This window comes from Pelobates fuscus, chromosome 8, assembly GCF_036172605.1.
Source record: "Pelobates fuscus isolate aPelFus1 chromosome 8, aPelFus1.pri, whole genome shotgun sequence".
Taxonomy (NCBI): domain Eukaryota; kingdom Metazoa; phylum Chordata; class Amphibia; order Anura; family Pelobatidae; genus Pelobates; species Pelobates fuscus.
The window spans coordinates 103536167-103556378 of NC_086324.1; the positions used below are offsets into that span (position 1 = coordinate 103536167).

A 20212-nucleotide genomic window follows, 5' to 3' on the forward strand; every position below is an offset into this window, starting at 1 on the left:
CAGATAAGAACCATTCGGCCCATCTAGTCTGCCCAGTTTTCTAAATACTTTCATTAGTCCCTGGCCTTATCTTATAGTTAGGATAGCCTTATGCCTATCCCACGCATGCTTAAACTCCTTTACTGTGTTAACCTCTACCACTTCAGCTGGAAGGCTATTCCATGCATCCACTACCCTCTCAGTAAAGTAATACTTCCTGATATTATTTTTAAACCTTTGTCCCTCTAATTTAAGACTATGTCCTCTTGTTGTGGTAGTTTGTCTTCTTTTAAATATAGTCTCCTCCTTTACTGTGTTGATTCTCTTTATGTATTTAAATGTTTCTATCATATCCCCCCTGTCTTGTCTTTCCTCCAAGCTACACATGTTAAGATCCTTTAACCTTTCCTGGTAAGTTTTATCCTGCAATGCATGAACCAGTTTAGTAGCCCTTCTTTGAACTCTCAATATCCTTCTGAAGATATGGTCTCCAGTACTGTGTACAGTACTCCAAGTGAGGTCTCACCAGTGTTCTGTACAATGGCATGAGCACTTCCCTCTTTCTACTGCTAATACCTCTCCCTATACAACCAAGCATTCTGCTAGCATTTCCTGCTGCTCTATTACATTGTCTGTCTACCTTTAAGTCCTCAGAAATAATCACCCCTAAATCCCTTTCCTCAGATGTTGAACTCTATCAAATATTCTGTACTCTGCCCTTGGGTTTTTACGTCCAAGATGCATTATCTTGCACTTATCCACATTAAATGTCAGTTGCCACAACTCTGACCATTTTTCTAGTTTACCTAAATCATTTGCCATTTGGCTTATCCCTCCTGGAACATCAACCCTGTTACATATCTTAGTATCATCCGCAAAAAGACACACCTTACCATCAAGACCTTCTGCAATATCACTAATAAAAATATTAAAGAGAATGGGTCCAAGTACAGATCCCTGAGGTACCCCACTGGTGACAAGCCCAAGCTTCGAATATACTCCATTGACTACAACCCTCTGTTGTCTGTTACTCAGCCACTGCCTTACCCATTCAACAATATTGGAATCCAAAATACAAATACAGAGTCAAAGCGTGTTACCCAAATAGATACCAACTCACTCAAACACCCGTGTGGTAACCTCTCTATCCACACAGCAAATCACATAAAATCATATACATACAATGTGTGGAATGGTTCGGTTCAGGGTAAAAGATGATGGTATGGAGACAAATGGAATAACTGTGGAGATAAAATGGTGTACAAGCACCTAGTGCAATATCATACAGTATAATAGTAAATCAGCGTTAAATGTATGATTCAATACTCACAAGGAGGGAGCCAATTGGAAATAGCTCAATCAGAACGCCTGTGGGATAATTTGAAGGGATCCCACTCCCTTCCAAGATGCAGATAGTACTTCATAGGTCCCAAGAAGGAATGTCCACACCAATAAAATATTGGGGACTAAAATCCTTTTAATGATAATGGGTAAAGTGCAGATATACAGCAATATATAACAAAAAAAAAAAAAAAACTTAATAAAAACCACTAAGCTGTGGTAAGGTGAATAAGTCCTCTGTGGGATTAAAAAAAAAATAAAAAAATAAAGGGTTGCAAAACGCCTTTCGCCCAAGTCCTGGGCTTCCTCAGTTGCTTTAACTGAGGAAGCCCAGGACTTGGGCGAAAGGCGTTTTGCAACCCTTTTTTTTTTATCCCACAGAGGACTTATTCACCTTACCACAGCTTAGTGGTTTTTATTAAGTTTTTGTTTTGTTTTTTTTTATTATATATTGCTGTATATCTGCACTTTACCTATTATCATTAAAAGGATTTTAGTCCCCAATATTTTATTGGTGTGGACATTCCTTCTTGGGACCTGTGAAGTACTATCTGCATCCTGGAAGGGAGTGGGATCCCTTCAAATTATCCCACAGGCATTCTGATGTCCCAGTCATTTTTCTCATTATACCATGTCTCAGTAACAGCGACTAAATCTACAGTACACTCTATCAGTTGCCATTATTGTCACAAGTTCATGGATCTTATTCCCTAAACTGCGAGCATTTGTAGACATGACTCTAAGCTTATCATTTTTTAACACACTTGCTACAGGCACCTTCTGTCCTTGTTTTGGGTGACAATTGGATTGATGTTTTATCACCCTTTTGCCTCCCCCTCCTAGTTTAAATACATCCTAGCAAAATCTCTGAACTGCTTACTGAGAACATTTGTTCTCTTTTGAGAAAGATGCAAACCATCGTTTTTGTACAGTTTATTTCCATTCCAAACAGAGCTACCATGAGAAATAAAGCCAAATCCTTGCTCCCGACACCATTCACCAAGCCACAAGTTAAAGTCCCTAATACGCATCCGCCTGTCATTCTGAGTGTTATGCACAGGCAGAACTTCAGAGAATGACAGTGTGGAAGCAACCTGCCGTATATCATTGGCAAAAACACTAAAAACTTCCTTAACCTCTGAAACCTCATTGCAAGCCAAGGCATTTATCCCTAAATGGACAAGTACATCCAATTCCCCTTCCTGCTTTGCTTGCTTAACAATATTACAGATACGTTTCCGGGAAGACACCTCACAAGACCACCATTGTCCATCTCCACACCTCTTATGATGGAATCCCCCCAAAACAACTGCTTTCTCTTAGGCCTCACCATAGTCTTCAAGCCTCTCTGCACAACACCACTAGCCTCAGTACCTCTCTGCACAACACCACAAGCCTCAGTGCCTCTCTGCAAAACACCACTAGCCTCAGTGCTTCTCTGCACAACACCACTAGCCTCAGTGCCTCTCTGCACAACACCACTAGCCTCAGTGCCTCTCTGCACAACACCACTAGCCTCAGTGCCTCTCTGCACAACGCCACTAGCCTCAGTGCCCCTCTCCACAACACCACTAGCCTCAGTGCCTGTCTCCATGAAACCATTACACTCTGAAAGTGCAGAAAATGAATTATGTAGAGCAACAGACTGTGCAATATGCCTTTTATCCACAACTCTAAGTCTACCAGATCCTACAGTAATCCATCTGCCATTCCTAGTATGTCTCTGTGGCAGTGGCTTTGCAGCAGTTCCAGCCTGAGTTTGTTTACCAGATAATTTACAAATCTCAGACTTCAAAAATACAATCTCCTGCCGCAAGATAGAGAACTGTCTACAGATTAGACAACAACCAAACCTCCAAAAAGTGGAACGTGAAACAAAGTCTGCCATTCCAATGAGGTAAATAATTTAAATCAAACAAATCTTAACTTTTAATTTATCCTCCTGAATACCTCAGATTACCTCCAGTTTCTCTCCAGAATATCTCCAACCACACACACTTAGAAGCAACACTTAGATGAAGCAACCAAGCTATATTAGCCAAGCTAATGACAACAACCTTTATATACTCCTAAAATCACCACCCACTAGGAATGTTTAACACCTGGGTAGGCCTCTGCTTATTTGCAAACAATAGCTAATTTAAACAGCAATCAATAGCAAGTAGCTAACTAATCAAATCAAATGCCTTATAATTACCAACAGGAAATCAAACCTTGTGCAATCAGTAACCTTTTCCTACAGATGAATCTTACCTGTAACAGTAAAAAAGAAAACTCTTAGCACAAATCTTAGACAGTTGAAGCTTCTGTAAACTCTCCAGAATATATCCAACCACACACACTTAGAAGCAACACTTAGATGAAGCAACCAGTTCCAGGGACTGACATGCATCTCCCAACAGACCTCGTGTTAAATGAACATGAAGTTTTTGTTTACAAACGTTATGGTAGACTACATTACCGAGTTTCTCCTCTCCCCTGGGGTTAAGGGACATATTTCCCTTCAAAGCAGGAGCGTAACACCATAATGCCCACACGGCAGCGAATGCGCTCCTCACACAACCTTAACCCCTTAAGGACACATGACATGTGTGACATGTCATGATTCCCTTTTATTCCAGAAGTTTGGTCCTTAAGGGGTTAAATGACCATCCGATAATACTCAACTCACCTGCACACTCAGCCTAAAAGCCTTTATCAGCGTTAGACCCATCGACTATAAGGCCATATTCCCAGGCACTCTAGGCTTCTCTTCCAGCACTAACCCCCACTATCCAAAATAATTTTCCTCAGTTCACAACCCAAAGCCACTCTTAGCTAGACACCCTGTCTGTTAAGCCCTACAGTATGTGAATTTTGTCTTGCTTTTCTTTTCTGTAATCTATTGAGGAATTGTGATAATTGAACACAATGTTGCTAAGTTGTGGTACTAAGTAAACACAAAATATATACATATATACAAATTCTGGTAGTTACCAGAGCTGAGTGACAAAACTAGTTAGTAATACGTATGATGTAAGAGATAAAGTGTAATTTATCACCAATATCTATAGAATATAACGTAGTGTCACTGTTGCTATGCTGTGCCAGGGGAACCCCTCGGCTAAACAATGCTTAGTCTCTGTGTGACAGATTCTTGGATTTGTAGAGAAAGCTCAGGGCACGGGTGTGGGCTCGGGAGACGGGGACACTTGTTTTTTTTTGGGATTGTTTACTAGACATGTCCCTAATTGCGGTATAGCGAGTAGGGGCAGAATTTACTAATACTAAGTAATCTTTACTTAGTATTAGTAAATTTGATTGAAAGACAATTTAGGTCTTTCAGCCTTTTGGTAGATAGCTCCACAATACCGTGGGAATTAGGGCGTTATTTACTAAGCGTCTGCAAGAGAACATCTGAAGTCCCGAAGTGCTGAATTTCGGAATGCTGAATCGAATATTTTGCCCATGCACATCCCTAGTAGTTGTACTGGTGACTATAGTGTCCCTGAAAGTCATCTCCCACATCGGTTTCTCAACAGCATTAATAGGGGGAAGAGAGCTGTCAGGTTAGAAATGTCAATTGTAAATATTGTTGCCATCTGTCTGCTTATTTACATATATTTACATTGGAACCATAATCATAAATGACATATGTATTTTAAAAACCATACTGCAAGAGCCCCAGAACCTGAATAATTAATTTTAAAAAAGTTGGTTACATTTAGTTACTTACATATTCCAAACATTTCCTATGACCATATGCTGCAGCATAATGGACAGCATTGTATCCAGCATTGTCAAATAGAAGTGGGTCAGCTTTGTTCTGAAGGAGAAATTCTATGCACCTGTATTACAAATAAAAATATTTACATTACTTGTTCAACATGGTAGTGAATCTTATTTTTTAATAAACACTAATGAAAACATTAATGAAAATGAAATAAAAATAAATACTGAATTAAATTAATGTGTATTTGTTGGACTTGTGTACATGAGCATGATTTTTGTATTGCATGGGAATGCCTAATTTCTTAATAAACTTTCATAGGGAATAAAAAATCATAAATAAAATAACTTGGCCTGTGGGAAGGTTCTTTACACAAGTCATATATGAATCTCAACTTACTCTGCAGCTTCACTTTGTTTTCTGATCTCTGCCTTTACTGTCTCTTCTTCACTTTCACTTATATTACTCAGAATGTTCTGTCCCCTAAAGGTAAAAAATAAAAAAAGTTTTTATTCATGATGCTTACTGTATGCCAGACAGGCCTTCTACTCCATAGGAGAAGGTTCCCCTGGTCCAATTACTTTCAAAGTTTCCTTTACCAATAAGTGTATAGCTGCAACTTTATGGCTAGAAAAATTATAAGGTAACTTTTTTTCCTGCATCCATGACACCCACGGAATGGACCATGCTGTTTTTGACACCAAACTCACAGACTTGGCCATACCCCTCTATAAAGCTATATGAAAGAGATTTAATGGCTCGATCTCAGCTTACGGGCAGGATCCTATCTACCTTTTGTATTTTTCTGTATATATTGTACGTTTTCCCCCAATTGCACAGTGCTGCGGAATATGTTGACGCTTTATAAATGCTAGTAATAAATATCGTCATGGAAGCAAAAAAGATCGGAAAGACTGTTTTGTCTTAAATGTCACACTTCACTTTTTCCTCTCCAATGGAACATGAAAAACAGGTCTTTGTTTCCTCTGACATCCACTTTTCCAGGACCCTGTCTGCAGGGCTCCCACCAGGGCACGACAACCAGTTGCCATGGGCCCGGCGGTCCTGGAGGCCTGGCCTGCTCTAGCAGTCCACCGCCCCACATTCCCTATGTGCACATATATCTAGCGTTTATCACTGCAGGCCCCTGTATACCGCTGGAGGGCCCGCCAACCTCGTACGACTTTACTTTCCAATTCCTCGGTCTCCTACTCTTGCGAACCCCGCAGTCCATCACAGTGTTGCCACGGGTTACCATGGCAATGCTCCATGTGGCACGCAAGTCGGTGTCACAAGAGTTAAAAACCGAGGATCAGCTGGAAAGTGCAGACGCCAGAGTGTGGTGAGCCCTCTTGCAGTAAACAGCGGCTGACTCCCTCCACCATGCCACTGAACCACCAGGTAATATAATCTCCCCCTACCTGGCCAGGTAAGAAGCAGGGAGGGGGAATAAGATAACGTGCACAAATAAAGAAAAAAAAAATGCTCACCACTAGCACCACCAGGGATGGCGGCAGCAGCAGCAGGATCCCCCCTCCCAAGCTAAAGGTAAGAAGGGAGGGGAGATATAATCAATCAAGTCCCAGCACCCTCACTCACTCACACACACCTTGCACCCCTAACATTCACAGCACCCTCACTCACACACACACCCCCATAACACTCACAGCACCCTCATTCACACACACACACACACACACACACTGCGCCCCTAACACTCACAGCACCCTCACTCACACACACACTGCACCCCTGACACTCACAGCACCCTCACTCTCACACACACCTTGCACCCCTAACACTCACAGCACCCTCACTCACACACACACACCCATAACACTCACAGCACCCTCATTCACACACACACACACACACACACACTGCGCCCCTAACACTCACAGCACCCTCACTCACACACACACTGCACCCCTGACACTCACAGCACCCTCACTCTCACACACACACACACTGCACCCCTGACACTCACAGCACCCTCACTCACACACACTGCACCCCTGACACTCACAGCACCCTTTCACACACACATACACACACACACTGCACCCCTGACACTCACAGCACCCTCACTCACACACACTGCACCCCTGACACTTACAGCACCCTCACATACACACACACACTGCACCCCTGACACTCATAGCACCCTCACATACACACACACTGCACCCCTGACACTCACAGCACCCTCACACACACACACTGCACCCCTGACACTCACAGCACCCTCACACACACACACTGCACCCCTGACACTCACAGCACCCTCACACACACACTGCACCCCTGACACTCACAGCATCCTCACACACACTGCACCCCTGACACTCACAGCACCCTCACACACACACACACTGCACCCCTGACACTCACAGCACCCTCACTCACACACACTGCACCCCTGACACTCACAGCACCCTCTCACACACACACTGCACCCCTGACACTCACACACACTTCACCCCTGACACTCACAGCACCCTCACTCACACACACACTGCACCCCTGACACTCACAGCACCCTCACTCACATGCACTGCACCCCTGACACTCACAGCCCCATCACTCACACACACACACTGCACCCCTGACACTCACAGCACCCTCACACACACACTGCACCCTCACACACAGCTTCCTCACACGCACATAGCACCCATCACTCACACACAGCGCCCTCACACACACACACTGCACAATATGCTTTCCTAGCATTTTTGTCTCCTGGTATCCCATCTAGGGATACACAACTGAGACAAATTTCAAGCAAACACAGTGCAAGCATGTTATTAAATTTGCTTGTGCTGTGCAGAACAAATACAGGGTATTTTTCTTGTGCTAGAGTTCTTCAGCAGAGCTCTGCTCATGGTCTACCCTGGAAGAGCATTGAACCAACATGCTCACATGCTCACTGTGATGGGGCGTGCTTGTCATTGGTGATGACAAAACACACCCTATCTGGCCCCGCCCCATTTTTAGGGGGCCTGTGTAATAAAAAAATGCACGGGCCAAATTTTCTTCCCAGTCCAGCCCTGGTATGTGAAGGGTGCAATATTTGTGCGAGGTGTGCTGGGTGTGGAAGGGGTGCTTTGTGTGTACGTGACAGGTGCTGTGTACGTGAGGGTTGCTGTGTGTGTATGTGTGTGTGTGAGAGAGGAGATGTATGTGAGAGGTGATGTGTGTTTGTGTGTGATAGGTGCTGTGTTTGTAAGGGGTGCTTTGGTGAAGGAGGGAGGGAACATAGCCAGCCCTGATGATCTGGTGGTAAGTAGTATATATCTATCTAGAATGTTCCCAGCTCCTTCCTTCCTCCCGCCCTTCCTGTCACTCCCTCACCGGCCTTTGGGAACGGCTCTCTGTGGGCCAACAGGGGAGATCAAAATATCTCCCTTGTTGGCCTAGGCACATGGACAGCGCTGTAAGGGCCCCCAGGCAACTGCCCAGCGTGCCAATGCGGAAGACGGCCCTGATGACTGTGCCGACTCAGTGGGCAAACTCTTGTGCCGATTGGGAGCGGGCCAAAATTTCTGATGGCAGCCCTGCCTGTCTGTGCCCATGTTGTCCTGCTTCAAAGAATATTTCTTATTGCTTGCCACCAATGTTCTTATTATTTATTTACTTGTTCTTCTGAAGTTGTTACTGCAGGTAGTGATGTATGCTGCTTGACTTACCAAATTCCCTATTACCTTCTTGACAGGCTAATTGAATTGCTTTTTAAATTGACTATTATACTTTTATTTTGAAAGAATTAAATAGATTCACACACACTAAGAAATACAGTGAATAAATAAATATACCACCTATTGTAGATATAAGTATTGTAGTTACATCTGCAAAACAAATGTAACATACATAGTGCTTTCCATATAGGTAAAGACAAACAATCTATAATGTATGAGGATTGAACTCACAAGGATGGAGCCTCATAGGCTCTATGTACATCACCCTTGGGTGCCTGTCCAGGCTCTCAGTAAACTTCTGTTGAAGAACTCGAGGTCCACGAATTCAAATGTAAAGTACAAATTTATTAGATAATAATAAAATATTAATATATAGGGACAAAGGTAAGGCAGGTATAGAAATGGAATATAGCACAGTATTGCACCGCAATTATGGCCAGAAAGTAAAAGCAGTAGAATACCACAGCATATAAACAATAAAAAAATACCGCCATACAGGAAAAGTCCCAATAAAAGTCCAGTAAAGTGCAAACGCGTTTCAGCCCTTGATAGGGCCTTCCTCAGTGCTGAATTACTGGAGAAACTTCAGGTTTTAAATAACCCCCTTGATATGTAACTAGGTCCAGCTGTAATTCCGAAATGCCGCCGATAATATCACGTCCGGTTTCTGCAAAAAAGCACGTGACTTACGGTTGAGTGCGGTCACGTGATGCTTTTGCGGTCCACCATGCGTTCCATACTCGAGCATGGTGGAAATTGTCCAAAAAGTGTCCATATTGAAAGAGGGCATTTGCCCATACATGCTAAACAAAACGCAATTAAAAATAAAAGCTGTGAATCAATAAAAAATATATATTAATATAGTATGCATAAAACACAGACCATGATGGGTGAAACCAAGTGGATATTTAGAGGGGAGGAAATGTCCAAAATAAAAAATAAATAACAAAAATTCAATATATTGAAATATAAAAAAATCTTTCAATAAAAGAATTATAAAAAATGGACTAATTCAAAGTCTATTTTGAGACCTTTAGGGCACATGGTGTCTAGAGTGAAAATCCATTTGCCCTCTAATTTGCTAAGTTCTCGGACATTATCCTCTCCTCTCCAATTCATCCACTTTTTCCCAATCACCATAAAACTTAGAAGGAAAGTGTCACCATTATGATGTTCAAGAAAATGTGCTGATACACTATGTTTGGTGTATCCCCTTCGTATGTTCCCCATGTGCTCCATAATGCGGGTTTTTAAGCTTCTAGTAGTCATACCCACATACTGGAGTCCACAGGGACACCAGAGGAGATACACCACATTAGTAGAGTAACATGTGACAATATCACATATCTTAAAACAGGTTCCTGTGACATTAGACTTAAACGTAGTTTGTGTATCTTTGTTAAAAATAGTATTTTTACATGGTAAACACATTTTACACAGATAAAAACCAGTTTTTTGGTTAAAAAACATTTTTTTCTCCCTGTTTACAATTTGTAAAACTTTTTACCAAATGATCTTTAATACTTTTAGCACCTTTAAAGATAACCTTCGGCTTGTCGCTTATAATGTCTTTACGATCCTCATCTGTTTTGAGAACATGCCAATGTTTATTGATTAGATGTTTAATCTGTTTAGAATTACCATTATAATCTAAAATCAGGGGTACACATTCTTTTTCCCTTATTGATGTGTCTCTCTTCGGTTTATATTTAAGTACCTCAGTTCTCTCCATACTTTTCACCTGATGAACCTGTTCTTTTAAAACTGTAGGGTCATAACGCTTTTCTTTAAAAAAAATGAAGTTAATGTATCCGCTTGAATATCAAATTGGTGAGGATCAGTACAATTCCTCAACATTCTTATATATTGTCCTTTTGGCATATTGTTAATCCAAGGTGCATAATGACAACTGGTTGTGTCAATATAGCTATTGACATCAACCGGTTTAAAAAACGTTTTAGTTTTAATACAAGAATCCTCTATATAAATAACTAAATCTAAAAAAATCCTATAATTATTATTTAAAAATTGAAGAAATAAAATAAGGTGCTGTTCTCCCCCCTTCCAGATGAAAAAAATATCATCTATATACCTGCGATAGAGGACCAAGTTCACACTCCAAGGTACATCCCCTGAGAGGAAAGATTCCTCCCAGAAGGACATAAACAAATTAGCATAGCCCGGTGCGAACTTGGTCCCCATCGAAGTCCCGATCAATTGTAAAAAAATAAGACCCAAAACCCAAAAATAAGACTCAAACCCAAAAAAATTATTTTGTAAAATGAGTTGAATACCCTCTATAATAAAATCTCTTTGAGTCTCTGGAACCAAACTGTCTGATAAAAAATGTCTAACAGAGTCACACCCTAGATCATGCTGGATAGTATACAAACTATTTACATCACAGGTTACCAATATGTAACCCTCCTCCCATATTGTATTTTGTAATTCTCTAATAAGATGGGAAGAATCCTTAAGGTAAGTTGGTCGTGAAGTGACTACTGGTTGCAGCAATCTATCTATGTATTCAGACAACCGACTCAGCAGAGAGTTCACCCCAGCAACTATCGGTCTGCCCGGTGGGTTTGTGGTTTTTTTATGGATTTTGGGGAGGATATAAAACACAGGGATTTTCGAAACTTTCACATTTAAATAGTCATATTCTTCCTTATTTAAAATATTAAGTGTCCTTCAATATGGACACTTTTTGGACAATTTCCACCATGCTCGAGTATGGAACGCATGGTGGACCGCAAAAGCATCACATGACCGCACTCAACTGGAAGTCACGTGCTTTTTTTTTGCCGAAACCGGAAGTGATATGATCGGCGGCATTTCGGAATTACAGCTGGACCTAGTTGGACATATCAAGGGGGTTATTTAAACCCTGAAGTTTCTCCAGTAATTCAGCACTGAGGAAGGCCCTATCAAGGGCTGAAATGCGTTTGCACTTTATTGGACTTTTATTGGGACTTTTCCTGTATGGCAGTATTTTTTTATTGTTTATATGCTGTGGTATTCTACTGCTTTTACTTTCTGGCCATAATTGCGGTGCAATACTGTGCTATATTCCATTTCTATACCTGCCTTACCTTTGTCCCTATATATTAATATTTTATTATTACCTAATAAATTTGTACTTTACATTTGAATTCGTGGACCTCGAGTTCTTCAACAGAAGTTTACCGAGAGCCTGGACAGGCACCCAAGGGTGATGTACATAGAGCCTATGAGGCTCCATCCTTGTGAGTTCAATCCTCATACATTATAGATTGTTTGTCTTTACCTATATGGAAAGCACTATGTATGTTCCATTTGTTTTGTAGATGTAACTACAATACTTATATCTACAATAGGTGGTATATTTATTTATACACTGTATTTCTTAGTGTGTGTGAATCTATTTAATTCTTTTACTTTGTCTTTAGGTGTTAAGGGATTACACCTCTTTTTCACACTCACTACTATTGTTTATATTTAAGGTTGGAAGCGCCTACACAACTGTATACTTTTTGTATATTTTGTTTGATACTTTTATTTTGATTTGACAAATAATAATATATGTGTAGCGATACTTTGCACTATTGTCTAAAGAGCCATGTCTTTATCACCTACACCAGTATAATTTATGATTCTATTACTGTTTTTTGTATTTATTATATATGTTGCTATGGAGATGACGCCATACAGAATTTCCAATATGTTGCAAAGACCGGAAGTGGCGTGCTGCTTTATGTTGATACGCCACTACCAGTGTTTCTCAAACTACAAGGAGTTGCCAGGACTGTGCCCCTATATGCCCTCAATTGGGTAGTTAAAGACTGATGTAATTAAATGCACGGCCCATTCAAATAAGCTGATATTTTCTGATTGTAAAAGCTGCTTGATGGTGAAATATCTTTCAGAGGGAAGAGCCCAATGACTTCTACACTTCTTACTATTTAATTAATTTGTATTTACAAATTGGAGTGCAGTAACATCCTCTTATCAGTTTGGTCATGACTTAACAGGGTAGTACCTCTATTATTGGCACATGTGCTTGATACAACTAGAGCCAGGTCTGTGGAGGCTCTAAACAAGGTGCACTGCTTATTTTTTATTTCTGTTTAGTAGCTCCCTGGATCTTTTTACTACACCAATAGCTGTATTTCTACCTTCGCTTTAAGCTATCCCATTCAGAGGAGTGAAGAGGGAAAGTGTCACCGAAAGACACATCAGCCTTTGTGATTAGTGCCTGTTCAAAAGAGGCTCTATAATATATGAGTAAGCCAATTTCCATCTGTGTCACAATTTCTTGCCTCTCTCCAGCACACCCATTGCCTCCTCTCACAGGCGGATTATCATGTCTCACACTGAAGGCTGTAATCACGCCCTTCCTATGACGCTACGCATGCCATGCAACATGTAATTAGGTTGATGACGCGGGTCAATGTAATTTTCACAGGCCCAGAACGTTTTGAGGGCGTGATCTTAAAGCAAAAGACAAAAAGGTCGCCTTTTGCTTTGTTCTTTGCCCTATTGAGGTTACATAGTTACATAGCTGAAAAGAGACTTGTGTCCATCAAGTTCAGCCTTCCTCACATATGTTTTTGCTGTTATTTCAAAAGAAGGCAAAAAAAACAGTCTAAAGCGCTTCCACGTTTGCAACAAACTAGGAAAAAATTCCTTCTTGACCCTAAGATGGCAGAGATATCTCCTTAGATTAAGCAGCTATTACCCCAAATTATATCCCTGTATGTTATGTTTTTGGAAGTATTTATCCATTTGCTGTTTAAACATCTGTATGAACTCTGATAAAACCACCTCTTCAGGCAGAGAATTCCATATCCTTATAGTTTTTACTGTAAAATAACCTTTTTCTTGCTTTAGATTAAATCTCCTTTCTTTCAGCCTAAATGTGTGACCTTGTGTCCTATGTATAGCCCTGTTTATGAATAGATTTTCAGATAATGGTTTGCACAGGCCCCGAATATATCTGTATAATGTTATCATATCCCCTCATATCCCCTTTTTAACCTTTCTTCGTAACTAAAGGGCTCCATTCCTTTTATTAATTTTGTAGCTTGTCTCTGCACTTTTTCTAGTGCCATGATATCCTTCTTTAGAACAGGTGCCCAAAATGTTACAGCATATTCAAGGTGTGGTCCAGAGATTTATAAAGAGGCAAAATTATATTTTCATTCCTAAAATGTATGCCCCTATTTATACATGACAAAAATATTGCTGCCTAATTTGTTATCTATAACAATTCCCAAATCCTTCTCGTGTGTGGTTATCCTTAATTCACTACCATTTAGGGTGTAAGTTGCTTGTGCATTCTTGACCCCGAAGTGCATAACTTTGCATTTCTCTACATTAAATTTCAAATGCCATTTTAGTGCCAAGTCCTCTAGTCTATCTAAATCCCTCTGCAGTAAAGCAATATCCTGCTCACATTTTATTACTTTACAAAGTTTTGTTTCATCTGCAAACACTTAAACATGGCTTTCAATGCCTATTGCAAGATCATTTATAAATATGTGAAATAGAAGCGGTCCCAAAACAGAACCCTTTACCACTTTTGTCCAGCTTGAAAATTTACCATTAATGACAACTTGTTGTACTCTATTCTTAAGCCAATGTTCTACCCAAGAACAAGAATATTCATCTAGACCAATTTATTTTAGTTTGAAGACTAGCCTATTGTGAGGAACCGTATCAAATGCCTTGGCAAAATCCAAGCAGATCACATCCACTGCAACACCCTGATCTATACTTCTACTTACTTCTTTGTAGAATGCAATCAGGATAGTTTGGCATGACCTATGTTTCCGAAAACCATGTTGATTATTGCGAATAACAAAGTTATTCCCAATGAATTCCTGAATATTATCCCTTAATAGCCCTTTAAATATTTTCCCAGTCACAGAAGTTAAGCTCACAGGTCTATAATTTCCAGGCAAGGATTTTAAAACCCTTTTTAAATATAGGAACATCTGCCTTCCTCCAAGCCTCTGGTACAATACCTGAAACAAAAGAATCTTGAAAGATTAAATACAGAGGTACTTATTTACCCACTTAGCTCCTTAAGTACCCGTGGGTGAATACCGTCAGGCCCCGGAGCTTTATTTACATTCATTTTCTTTAAGTTCCCCTGGAGTGACGGGCCCGGTCACAGCTGCGACCCCTGTGACAGCTATATGAACGCCAGTGCATGAGGTGGTTTATAACATATCCCAACCAATAATTGATTTCCCTTTGTTTGCCCCAAGCAGATATCTACCCATAAAGCTTCCACATTTTCCTCGTCACACTCCACATGCTTAAGATTTGACTTTAACTCATGGCTGACATACAAACATATCCCACCACCCTTGTACCTATTTAAGTTAACTGTCCAATCAGGTCTCATCCCACAATATTTCTGTTATGCCTATTATAGCATATTGTTTAGTGTATGCTATTGCCTTTAGTTCCCCCATTTTGTTATATAAGCTCCTTACATTAGTAAGCATACAATTAATATTATCATGAGTCATTTGCACTTTTTGTGAATTTTTACCAATACTACATACCTCCTCTGTTCTGAGTTTGCCCCTCCACCATCCTCATCCCCCTTTTACTGAGCTAAAGCCCATCTCCTTTTTATCCTATCTCCATTTTCTAGATTGCTTTGACCCTCCCCCCCTATTATTAGTTTAAATTCTCCTCCAACCTTCCAGCCATCAAATCCCCCAGCAAAGCAGACCCTCTTCTGTTAAGGTGCAATCCATCACGGCTATCCAGGTTGTACCCAAGCGCAAAATCGGCCCAGGGCTCTAAAAACCCCAAACCCTCTTTCCTGTACCTGTACCTCCTGTACCTCCCCATGGCTGTAAGTCTTCAGCCATGCACTGACCTCTCTAATATCCCGCTGCCTTTCTGCTGTAGCGTGCAGCACAGGTAATATTTCTGAAAATATTACCTTGGAGGTCCTTTTCTTAAGCTTACTTCCTAGTTCCCTGAACTCATTCTTTAGGACCTTCCATTTTCCTCTGACTTTGTCATTGGTACCAATATAGATCACGACAACTGGGTCATCCCCAGCCCCTCACAATAATCCCTCCACTCTGTCAGCAACATGCCGGACCCGAGCACCCGGGAGATAGCAAACTGTCCGGTTGAGATGATCAGAGTGGCAGATTACCCTATCTACTCTCTTAATAGTAAAGTCCCCTACCCCCACAACCTGTCTAGCCTTCATTACACTAGTACACTATTGCTACTTGTTCTATCTCCGGTATTTTTGGGTATATATGACTCAGCTTGGCTTATTGACTCTTCTCTGGTTTCCTGACTCAGCTTGTATCCTGACCCGGCTGTACCTGTATCGCTCTCCTGATTTCTGGCATCCTGATATTTTGGCTATTCTCTCACTATTCTTTTCTGACCCACGTTAAGCCCAACCATTCTAGGGTTCGGTAATATGTTATTAGGTTTTCTGTGGGATTCCACACTGCGTGTTGGGATTTTACACAACTGTGATAATCTGCCCTTAATGTTAGATTTTATACACAGTATCCACTCTATTCTACTGTTTTTCTGATCAAATTACATTGGAATACCCCCATCTTGTAGAGGGGCAGGTTTACCTCTATTATTGTTGAGAGTTCCACTTACACACTGATGTTAGCCATAGTTATCTTGCCACTCATTTTTGCTAACCTTGTACATGCAAGGGATGTTTATTGCACTAGCATAATAAACATAAGAGAATACCAAGCTCAATTTGCTAATCTGACAAGAGTTACTAGCGACTTTAGATTGTTTAGATAATTTGTGTCATACCAGAAGTGAGATTAAAGAAGTAATTTTACAACTCTACTTACAGCTCATGGACTACAGTTATCCTTAATCTCCTGCAATATCTATTTGCCATTTTAATTGAGATATGACCTACATCAGCTACTGGATGATGAGTAATGTACTTAGAACATGACCAATACCTGTCATACAACCTTTGTGGTGAGGAAGGACAATACAACAATACAATGGTCAGGTGGTACCTGTCAATGGATCAGTTATACCAACCCAGCCCTCCAGTACCCCCTGACAGTCCAGGATTTAGGGATAACCTAGTTGTGATCAAGGTGTTTTTAAAAAAAATAGAAAAAAAAAAACATGTTAGACACAACAGCCCCATGATGTGACAGGAGTGCATGCATGACCTACATCTGGCCATACAGGCTAAACAGGTCTTTTTCAAAGTGTTATACTTTGGTTTATATGTTCAAGTTGACTAAAATAAGTATTTTTATGTATATATCTTCTTGGGTTAATGACTCACCTGATGTTAATATACTTATATATCAACCAAAACTACTAATAGGCAATTCTTTAAAAAAAAGAAAAAATAAGTTTATTCTACTCCAAAAGCAAACAATAATACACTTAACAGATAGGATTTCTTTTTTTTCAATTCTTTAGTTTTGTTGTGCAATGAGATTACAGGCAAGCTTGCAATGTCGTGAGAGCTAAAGCAAGTACAATACATAGTGGCACCGTTGCATCGTATTTCAACATTTCAACACATTTTTATAATAACAAAACAGGCTAGGCGAACATGTCTACATTCTAGGACATGCTACTGGTCAGAAAGGCAAGACATGAAAAGTACTCTCTATAAGTAAGGGTACTGTAAAGCATGCAAGGCTAATATACGAGAGGAAGAGAGTGAGAGAAAAACGCTTGGACTGAATAAACTGTTGAGCTACCACTGGACATAATTTAAAATGTCAAGAAAGAGTAATTAGTTAAATGCTAGTGACTACAGGCATAAAAACAATAATCACCTAATCATAACAAGGAAATGTCTTCTTGGCAAGAGGTTGTTGCAGAGATATTACAATAAAAGATAAAGACAACAGGTCTAAATAAAACAAGAGTAAAATAATGCAAGTCATAAGGTGGATACCTATTTTACAGTGACTCAGCATGGGTAGTAGTAGGACACATCCCAACAAAGGCTTGGTTTTCAGCTGACTCCTAAACATGGCAGTCCCATAAGGTATTTGGAGAATCCACTGTGTTGATCAGCAGCGCATTGATGAGTCAGGGCCAGGGGCGAGCTGGGCTGGTGGGGCACGGAGGCAATTGCCCCCTAGGCCGCCCTAAATTCTTTTAAGACCGGCCGCTGCAGGGGCGGCCCTTTAAATGCTGCAGCCGCCTGAGCGCTCTGTTAAGAGCCTCAGATGGCTGCAGCTGCTTCTCCCCTCCCCTTCCCTCCCCTGTAGCGTGGCCGAGCTGCTCTCCAGTCCGCGGTCCTGGCCAGAGTGATAGGAAGGTGCACACTGAGTGTGCACTTCCTGTCAGTCCGGCCGGGTACAGGAAATAGAAACTCCGGCCGGGCCCCGTGGACCGAAGAGCAGCTCAGTCATGCTACAGGGGAGGGGAGGAGAAGTGAGTATGAGGAAAGGTGAGGGGGAGGAGAGGTGAGGGGGGAGAGTAAGTGAAGATGGGGGGTAGATAGTAAGTGAAGGAGGGGGGGAGAGAGTAAGTGAAGGAGGGGGAGGGGAAGAGTAAGTGAAGAAGGGGGAGAGTAAGTGAAGGAGGGGGAGGGGGAGAGAAAGTGAAGGAGGGGAGGGGGAGAGTAAGTGAAGGAGGGGGGGAGAGAGTAAGTGAAGGAGGGGGAGGGGGAGAGCAAGTGAAGAAGGGGAGGGGGAGAGTAAGTGAAGGAGGGGAGGGGGAGAGTAAGTGAAGGAGGGGGAGGGGGGAGAGTAAGTGAAGGAGGGGGAGAGAGTAAGTGAAGGAGGGGGGAGAGTAAGTGAAATGAGAGGGGAGAGAGTAAGTGAAGGAAGGAGGGGGAGAGAGTAAGGGGGGGTAACAGGAGGGGGGTAACAGAAGGAGGGGGAGTAACAGAAGGAGGAGGGGAGTAACAGAAGAAGGGGGGAGTAACAGAAGGAGGAGGAGGGGGGAGTAAGAAGAAGAAGGGGGTATGGAAAACACAGGGTAAGAAGAACACAAGGAGGAGGGGGGAGAGTTAGGGGAGATGAGGAGAAGGGGGGACTGAGAAGAACACAGGGAGGGTGGGTGGTGAGGAGAACACAGGGAGGGTGGGTGAGGAGAACACAGGGAGGGGGGAGGTGAGGAGGACACAGGTAGGAGAGGGGGTAAGAAGAACACAGGGAGGGGGGAGGTGAGGAGGACACAGGTAGGAGAGGGGGTAAGAAGAACACCGGGAGGGGGGAGGTGAGGAGAACAACACATGGAGGGTGGATGAGAAGAGCACAGGGAGGGTGGGTGAGTGTGAGAAGAGACCGCTAGGGGAGGGTGGGGGAGAGGAGAGACCACTAAGGGGCAGGGGAGAGCTCTAAGGGACAGAAGGGACAGCTCTATAGGACAGGGGGAAAGACAGGGAGCTCTTTCACACTACGCGCACACACACGCACAATGCATCCCTATACATACACAGAAACACACAATGCATCCCTACACACACAGAAACACACAATGCTTCCCTTAAACACAGAGAAACACACAATGCATCCATTACACACACACAATGCAACCCTTACACAAAAAGACAATGCATCCTTTGCACACATACACAGAAACACACAATGCAAACCCTTACACACACATGCAAACACACACACTGCTTTTCTTACATAAACACAGAAACACAATGCATCTCTTACACACACTCAATGCACACACTTACAGACACACACCTTGCATCCCTTATGCATACAAACACAGATTCACGCAATGCATCCCTTACACACAACCAGAAATACACAATACATCCCTTATACACAAATACACACTGCTTCCACTACACACAAACACACTGCATCACCTGCACAAACTGGTATCCCTATACACTACATACCATAAGCACACATATTAGATCCTCTACAATAATAACACATAACACATCCCCTACACACTCCACTCCCTGTGAGCAAATTCCTGGGTGGGTGGAACATATAAGTGGACTTATGAGTGGGCCTTGTGGGCATACTCACCGTCAGGCCCTGGGGCCCAGACCTTGAGCTGTATAAGGGGCCCCCAAAAAATGGAGATGCTTCCAATTCTCCCAGAACATTAAATTTTGTGACCACAGTTGCAAACAGCCTCCAGAGATCCTGTTCTACACCAGACCAGTGTAGCCAGACTGCAGCCCATCGTCATCCTCATCTGGTTGTAAGTAGGCAATCTGGTATATTATTAGTGACACTAATCTATAATTTACCTCACATTAAAGGGACTCTATAGTCCCCAGAACGACTGCAGCTTAATGAAGTGGTTCTGGTGTCTATAGCCGGTCCCTGCAGGCTTTTTAATGTAGACACACACTGTGTGCAACACTGGCGTTAGTTCGTATGGCAGATCATATGGGTGGGGCATTATGATGTCACATGGGGGGGCGGCAAATTCAGCTGTTCCCTATGCAGCCACAGGTGCCGCTGTGCTGGGAGATTGTGATTACTCTTCACTTCCTCCCAGCCTACAGAGCAGCGCATGG

The 20212-nt window shown here is 42.0% G+C and overlaps 1 protein-coding gene across 2 annotated transcripts in view; it reads right to left on the reverse strand.

Moving 5' to 3' along the window:
• Positions 1–20212, reverse strand: part of ANKRD44 (ankyrin repeat domain 44) — a 724718-nt gene that overhangs the window by 267594 nt on the left and 436912 nt on the right. For both annotated transcript variants that reach the window (XM_063430205.1, XM_063430204.1), the window contains exons 15-16: positions 5429–5512; positions 5036–5147 (exon numbers count right to left, since the gene is read on the reverse strand). In XM_063430205.1, coding sequence (XP_063286275.1) covers positions 5036–5147; positions 5429–5512 — 196 coding nt within the window. The remainder of the gene's footprint in view (positions 1–5035; positions 5148–5428; positions 5513–20212) is intronic.